This window comes from Doryrhamphus excisus, linkage group LG11 (genome assembly GCF_037039965.1).
Source record: "Doryrhamphus excisus strain RoL-2023G ecotype Guam linkage group LG11, RoL_Dexc_Guam_v1.1, whole genome shotgun sequence".
NCBI classification, from domain to species: Eukaryota; Metazoa; Chordata; class Actinopteri; order Syngnathiformes; family Syngnathidae; genus Doryrhamphus; species Doryrhamphus excisus.
Window position 1 is genome coordinate 190,147 of NC_136367.1, and position 7,947 is coordinate 198,093.

Below are 7,947 nucleotides of genomic sequence, written 5' to 3' on the forward strand. Positions count from 1 at the left end.
GTCCTTGAAAGCCAAGCTAATCCTCCTGGTGTTGGAACAATTAGCTGCACAGTGTGAAGAGGATCATCCAGGCCCGCATCCCTTTTAGCACTGGACGCTGACAGCGCATAGGAGATTAATGGGGGGGGGGGGGTTCACGCACGCAACCCCGCCAGGCTCTGCTCACCCAGAAAGAAGAAGCGGTTAGCATCGTTGGCAAATAAGAGATCAGCTATGTTGAATAGAAACAACTTTATTTGTCTTTGAAAGCAGCAGACCAGAGAAGCCAAGGAGCGGGAAGGCGCAGTCATGTCAACCATCACATTCCCGTGGGGGGCCGGGAGAGAAATACCCGGCAAAGCGTGACCCCTCAAGTTCGGCGAGGACGTCAAAAGTCAACTTGTTAAGGCAGAGCTTGGTTAGGAACGACCTTCCAAGCTGGAGAACACGTGGTGCTCTTCAGGCAAACATGACTACCTCACCAGCCACTCCAGTGGGTACCAAGCACGTGGAACGCTAATAATATAACTAATAATAATAAAATGACTAATAATAGCAAAGTTGATCATCATACTGACGCCGCTCGTGTGCACACACGATCCACGATGCCCACATTCCATGTGCTGCTCCTTGGCAGCGGAAGGAGGTGAGCACGGCGTGTACTCTATCATAGCACATCTTAAAAACAAAAAAGGATAAATGTTGTTAAAAGGACGTGGCGTACCTAATGAAGTGGCCATCCTGCTTCAGGAGAGACAGGCGTCAAGATGCTGGTTGATGCTTGTCTCCTGCACGCTGGCCTGACACACGGGACAGTTGACCATCACCAAAGCAGAGGAGGAACACGCGGAGGAGGCGGGGCTAGCTTGCAGCCCAGACGAAGGCAGCATGTCCTTGGACTCGGTCCTCAGCCTCTTGTTGAAGACCTCAAAGATGCTGGACGAGTCTTCTGACGGTCTCTTTTTGGACTGCGGGGGCTTGGCGGTGGCGGGGCTGCCACTGGGGACAGATGAAGGACATCTGGGGCCCTGCGACGCCCCCGAGGAGGATGCGCTGATGTTGCTATTCCAAGCGGCAGCGCTAACACGGGGTTGGGCGTGTGCGGTGGACGAGCGTCCTGCTGACTTGGTGAAAAGATCCTCAATGGACGGCTGCGTAGCTCTGTCCGCTCCTTGACTCTTAGCACCACAAGAAGGTTTGGAGATCCTCACGGGGGAGCCGTTGATGCTGACGAAGACGCTGGTGTTTGCTACAGACTTCTTGGGGAGCGTCTTCTGGCCCGGCGAGGGAGGCAACCCTCCTCCTGTCATGAGGGGAGGATCGCCAGATGAGGAGGCGGTGGGAGGGGCCCAACCCTTAGAGGGCGTCCCGCCGAGGACCAAGCCTTTTCCACTGAATGGGATGACGTCCCTAATGTCCCGAGAGACAGACCCCAACCCTGAGAGACACAACCAAGGAGCGTTGCTATGGCGGCCCGCACGATAACATCGGTCGTTATTTGCAACATTTGTTTTCCATGCCGTGACTACCAAAATATTCCATTTCGCTCGCACATTCCCTGGAAGCCTGGAGGCAAGGCCCGCAGGAATGAGGGACTGGCGTCCAGTCTTACCTGAAGGCTTTCCACTGGCAGACCTCTTCCCGTTTCCTTCAGCCTCCTTCTTGGCTTTCTTCTTGGCGTAGCCCTCAGGCTCCTTCACCTTGGTGTAGGTCCCCCCGCACGTCCTCTGGTGGTCCCCCCACCAGAGGTCCAGGCGTGAGGGGGCCCGATTCATGGCCCTCTTCACGTAGCCGAAGTAGGGCCTGCGGTTCTGGCAGGGCCCGTCGCAACGCCACCAGTGCTGGCGGTACACGTCCACCTCGTCGTTGAAGCTGTGGTACACCTGGGGAGGGGGCAGGAGGGGGTTCAGTACGAGCTCCAGGAGGTTGATGGGGGAGATGCTTACTGTGATGTTGGTGCCGCTGTCCTTGTTGATGCGCTTCATGTGCTTGCAGAACTCGGGCCCGTGGCCTTCACGGTCTCGGTCGTTGTGGGTCACAAACAGGAGAGCGTGGATCATCTCGTGGAGGAGCGTCTGTGAGGACAACAGCAGGTCTTTTACATCCAGCGGCTTCAAGTCCACGTGCAAGGATCCTGCTCACCTCCACCAGGTCTTTCCTGGGCCTGAGCTTCAGAAGAGGCTCGCTGAGTCTGATAGAACAAAGTCCGCCTCGGCCCTCGTAGGAACACACACCCGCGCACCTGCAGCAGGACACACAGAGACAGGTCTAGCATCACGGCTGACGGTCCAGGGCTGAGTCCCCTTACGGAGTTGACAAGGGACATGAGGCACGTCTAGTCTGAAAAACTAGTCTGGAATCTTTGTTTACACAATTTGCCTGGCTCCGCTAGCTCTCTGGTGGCAGCTAGCTATGCTTAGCCGGTGACATTTTGTCCTTAAAACAACCAAGCAATGCAATTTGTTGGGAGCTCGTTTTTGCCCCACATAGAAGCTCGGATGGCTGTCACGTTCATGAGAGACATGCTAGCTTACTTCTTTCAAGTGTCCCTGACATGATTCATCAACTTTGCTTAAATATGTCATATATATATAACTATTATTAACTATATATATACTATATATATATAACTATATATATAACTATTGTCAACATTGGTGAACCCTAATGTGTGGTGGCACGGGTACTTGATATGATATGCTGCCATGTCCTAACCGCTCAAATACTCACAGTGTCATCCTGGGGCTCCACTTCACCTCCACACCGCTGAGCTTGCCCCAGAAGAACCTGCCGTTGAACTCCAGGAACATGGCCCTGACGTCCGGAGTCGGGTCCAGCGTCTCCCACGACGGATCCACGATGGACAGCGGCCTCTGGGGCCTCTGGGGCTCCACCCTCCGCTGCCAGGGCACAAGTGCGCCGCCGTTGAGTTCCGCTTTCCGTGTATTGGCAGCGGACGCCAAAATAGGAGCGTCGTCCTCGTTGTTAAACTGTTCTTGAAGTTGCAGGGCTAGCAGGTAGTCTTCATCCATCACAGGCTAATTGTGGTTAGCTTCCTCCCGCCGACCGGTCAACAACTGCAGTCCTCCCAAAGGTGGCCCGGCCACCGCTGCCACGATAGCGTTCGTCACATGTATGTACGTGGGCATACCGGATTTGGGTCCACTTTTACGACGAGTTCGGCCCGCCGAGCTGACCAACTGTCCGTTGCCGACGGCTCACAGTCGGGGGACGCAATCATGGCGGAGCACCAAACACTTCCGGTGTCTACTTCGAAATACATCTCAGTAAATACAGCGGAGGCGGCGTTAATCGTGATTCAGCAGGTGTCAGACACACTAATTAAGTCAGTTATTTTCTACTTTGCACACACGAAGAACTGTTAGAGTGAATGGGAGTCATTTGTGAATATTTTATGCATTAGATACGCTTTCGTTTCCGGACAAATCTTGCCGGAAGTCTGCTGTGCAGTTAAAAAAAACGGTAAAACGGAGATGACGTCAGCGATAACAATACATAAATAGTCATTTTTAGTGGCTATTTAATATCAAAGAAAATTCACAAACGTTAATTTGAGGTACGTGTTCGACTGTGTCCATTTTCTACTATCGCCTGTATATATTTTTGTTGGGCGCCCCCTCCCCCCGATCCAAGTCTTGTGACGTAGCAGGGTGTCACCCTGGTTACTACTTCCTGTTTTTGTTAGCCCGCGGCCACGAATGGACTGACCTCTGCTTGTTTTGGGGCGTAGCTATCGATCGGTCCGTCAAACGTCAATTTAACAGAACCTTAAAGAGTTAGACGCCGAGCAAGATGTCGGAAACCGGAAGTCGATTGCGAAGGCTGCTCGAGTCGCCCAATTTCGACCCGCAGAACTACGTGAAGCAGCTGTCCCAGCAGTCCGATGGCGACCGAGACCTGCAGGAGCATCGGCAGAAAATCCAAAACCTGGCCGACGAAACGGCCCAAAACCTGAAGAAAAACGTCTACAAGAACTACAGGCAGTTCATCGAGACGGCCAAGGAGATTTCGTACCTGGAGAGCGAGATGTACCAGCTGAGCCACATCCTGACGGAGCAGAAGAGCATCATGGAGAGCGTCACGCAGGCCCTCCTGTCCACGGACAAGGACGAAACTTCCAAGGAGATGCAGGCTGCGTTCCCCAAAGAAACCGAGGAGGTGAAGCAGAGGACCCTGACGTCACTGTTGGAGAAAGTGGAGGGCGGTAAAAACATCATGGACACCCCCGGAAGGCACCTGGTGTACAACGGCGACCTGGTGGAGTACGACGTGGACAACATGTCCCCCATCCAGAAGGTGCACGTCTTTCTAATGAACGACTGCCTGCTGATCGCCACCTGGCTGCCCAATCGGCGTGGCGCGGTCAAGTACAAGTACAACGCCCTGTACGAGCTGGAGAGCTTTGCCGTGGTCAACGTGAAGGACAACCCTCCCATGAAGGACATGTTCAAGATCCTCATGTTCCCAGACAGCCGTATCTTCCAGACGGAGAACAGCAAGATCAAGAAGGAGTGGCTGGAGATCCTGGATGTAACCAAGAAGAACAAAGCTACCAAGGACAGACGCAAGAAGGAGGAGGAGGTCCCGACGTCCCCCGTCAGGGCCGAGGTGTCCACCAACCCCTTCGACGAGGACGACGGCGAGCAAGCCGACGCCGGGGAGAATGTGGACCTCAGTCCGGAGTGGATCCAGGAGCTGCCCGAGGATCTGGACGTGTGCATCGCCCAGAGGGACTTTGAGGGCGCCGTGGACCTCCTGGACAAGCTCCACGAGTACCTGAAAGACCAGCCCGTCACGCAGAAAGTCAAAGAGCTGCGGAACAAGGTGGACGAGCGTGTGCGGCAGCTGACCGAGGTCCTGGTCTTTGAGTTGTCTCCCGATCGGTCCCTTCGAGGTGGACCCAAGGCCACCAGGAGGGCCGTGTCCCAGCTCATCAGGCTAGGTTCCTGTCCTGCCTAATGCGGTGTTGGTGTGGAGAAGCGTGCTGTGATGTGATCTCTCCTTCCAGGCCAGTCCACCAAAGCCTGCGAGCTCTTCCTGAAGAACCGGGCGGTGGCGGTCCAGACGGCCATACGGCAGCTTCGCATCGAGGGGGCCACGCTGCTCTACATCCACAAGCTGTGCAACATCTTCTTCACCAGCCTGCTGGAGACCGCCAAGGAGTTTGAGATGGACTTCGCAGGGAACACGGGCTGCTACTCTGCCTTTGTGGTCTGGTCCAGGTCCGCCATGAGGATGTTCGTGGACGCCTTCAGCAAGCAGGTGGGCAGGGAACGGGAGTAAACGTCACAGCGTGTGCGGCGGTCGGGTAAAAGTCCGACATGCCCCCCCCCCTCCCCGTAGGTGTTTGACAGCAAGGAGAGCCTGTCCACGGCGGCCGAGTGCGTCAAGGTGGCCAAGGAGCACTGCCAGCAGCTGACGGAGATCGGCCTGGACCTGACCTTCACGCTGCAGTCGCTGCTGGTCAAAGACGTCACGGCGGCGCTCCTCGGCTACAAAGACATCATCGTGGAGGCCACCAAGCACCGCAACTCTGAGGAGATGTGGAGGAAGATGAACCTCATGACACCCGAGGCTCTGGCCAAGCTCAAGGTAACCCTTTGGACGTCACTCCGCTGCTCTAAACTTGGGGTGGTATTCCTCATTCCGCATTCGGCATTCCTCAATCCCTCATCCTAACATATTCCATAAGAAGCCAATGTTCCACCACTTTGTGGGCAAACCAGCCTGCGTCTTTCCCAAGCGGCCATCAGTCCCTACAGACGTGAGGTGAAGTTGGATCAGGTGTGTCTTCCTGAGATGTGAGTGTAATGTTAGCATGTGGCTCACATTGCTATGCTAGCCGCCGCTAACGTTGGCGTCCTCCTTGGTGATACCTTTACGTGTGATAAATGACTGCTATGTGGCGGAAGTAGGGCATGGCGTAGCATCTCCCACGGTCTGACGCTCTGGGATAACTTTATTGCTACCTGAACACATCAACGGCGGTACGATTCCGATGCTATATGTACCTCAAACTCACAAGCACCTCTCTGCTCAGCATTGGAACCACACTCCCTCGTCGTCACTAGACGACCACCAGGTGCATTCACAGACATCAGAACATCACAACATCGTTCTTATCGTTCGCTAACGTAACTTACTAGGGTGAGGGTTAGTGTAACGTGCTGCTACTGAGTTCCACCCGCAGTGTGTGAATTCACCTGCACTCGCCGTGGCTAGTTTTGTGAGCCAGCATAGGCCGCCATAAGGGAAGCCCCAAAGGTGAACGCCATGGTCCCAGTGTGGGAATATTTGGGTTTCAGTCAGGATGAACGAGCGACCCACATGGACAGTTCACTCAACTAGGACAAAAAGTGTCGCTGGCTCCATTGGAAAAGCATAGTACGAGCTGTGTCAAGCTAACGTCTCACACTGCTACCCCGTACACCAGGGGTGGGCAAATACTTTCACTCGTGGGCCGCATTGAGGAAACAAAATTGTCCGGGGGACCAGAACATATATATATATATATATATATATATATATATTTTTTTTTTAACACACACACTATTTTATACTTATAATTTTCCTTGAATTTTTTTTTTGTCTAATTTTATCTGTGAGTGTTATATACTATCAGCTGTATGTTTTCATGTCCCTTTTTTCAGGAGCACTTTAAACATCACACCACATCTAACTACGTCATTTAATTTGACAGTTTTGTTGTTTTTTTTTACTAAATAAGACTTGCAAGTCATGTTGCCAGTTTGTATGTTAAAAGTTGAAATACTTAGAAAGCAACTGGCGGGCCGGATTCAAACGCTTGGTGGGCCGCATGTGGCCCCCGGGCCGTAGTTTGCCCACCCCTGCCGTACACTATACTTGGGTACCACCTAGTGGTTCAGATGTGAAGTACACCTCTCGTGACGTGAATGAAAAAACTGGTCCCAATGTTGCCGATAGTATCCAGTATCGACGATCATTTTTCGCACAGATTTTGTTAGTGGGACCGGCCTAATAGTTGCAAATGGTGATTTATCACGATTAATTGGTTTGAAAAGTGTGATTAATCTGATTAAAATGAACGAATTGACCGCCCCAGTCAAAGTGCACGGAAGCTATGCAAACAGCGTTTGCCCATGGTCGCCTCTGTGCGCCTGTTCCTTTCCCACGCAGGACGAGATGCGCTCCAGCGGCATGAGCACGTTCGACATGTACACGGGCGACGACTGCTGGGTGAACCTGAGCTACACGGTGGTGGCCTTCACCAAGCAGATGCTGAGCTTCCTGGAGGAGGGCCTGAGGCTCTACATCCCCGAGCTGCACATGGTGCTGCTGGAGAGCCTGCGTGAGATCATCCTGGTGGCCGTGCAGCACGTGGACTACAGCCTGCGCTGCGAGCAGGACCCCGAGAAGAAGGCCTTCATCGTGCTCAACGCCGCCTTCCTTCACGACACCGTGCTGCCCGAGGTGGAGCGCCGCTTCGAGGAGGGCGTGGGCAAGCCCGCCAAGCAGCTGCAGGACCTCAGGAAGAGCACCAGGCCCGTACGGATCAACCCGGAGAGCACCACGTCTCTGGTTTGAAACAACGGCAGGCCATATTATTAGGTACACCTGCTTATGTCAGGTGCAAAAGAAACACTGATTGTGATCGTGGATGCGGTCCAGACCAACGGAGGGAAAGGGATGACTGATGAATGCTGGATGAAATACGCAGGGAAATAAATGATTTGTCCACGCTGCTCTGGTTTCCACTTCAATAGCAGCTAGCCGTGCGGCGTCGAGCGTCAAAGCTTTCTTCTTCCGGTCATTGTGGTGTACGCGCTACAGACAGACATTACTAGCCGTGCATGATCGTATCAGTCTGATATCGGGGAATTAGGATGTCACAGCCATGAAGCTGACAAACATAGCTCTGCGGCAAATGCATCATGTGACGTTAGCGGCCTGTCGTAACTTCCCCTC

The 7,947-nt window shown here is 53.5% G+C and overlaps 2 protein-coding genes across 3 annotated transcripts; one reads left to right on the forward strand and one right to left on the reverse strand.

The window, feature by feature from the left end:
• Window positions 1-212: 212 nt before the first annotated feature.
• On the reverse strand, window positions 213-5,292 carry sprtn (SprT-like N-terminal domain). Of its 2 annotated transcripts, XM_058071282.2 has the most exons (5): window positions 2,710-5,286; window positions 2,122-2,221; window positions 1,926-2,054; window positions 1,592-1,862; window positions 213-1,417 (listed from the first exon to the last, which is right to left on the reverse strand). In XM_058071282.2, exons 1-5 carry the CDS (start codon window positions 3,009-3,011, stop codon window positions 726-728), a joined length of 1,494 nt encoding a protein of 497 aa, XP_057927265.2. In that variant the 5' UTR covers window positions 3,012-5,286; the 3' UTR covers window positions 213-725. The 2 variants fall into 2 exon arrangements, with proteins under 2 accessions (XP_057927265.2, XP_057927246.2); XM_058071263.2 differs by having other exon boundaries at window positions 1,592-2,054; window positions 2,710-5,292.
• exoc8 (exocyst complex component 8) lies at window positions 3,465-7,724 on the forward strand. The gene is made up of 4 exons (XM_058071226.2): window positions 3,465-4,942; window positions 5,009-5,262; window positions 5,344-5,592; window positions 7,159-7,724. The coding sequence occupies exons 1-4, from the start codon at window positions 3,793-3,795 to the stop codon at window positions 7,564-7,566; spliced, it is 2,061 nt and encodes a 686-aa protein (XP_057927209.2). The 5' UTR covers window positions 3,465-3,792; the 3' UTR covers window positions 7,567-7,724.
• The last annotated feature ends 223 nt before the right edge of the window (window positions 7,725-7,947 follow it).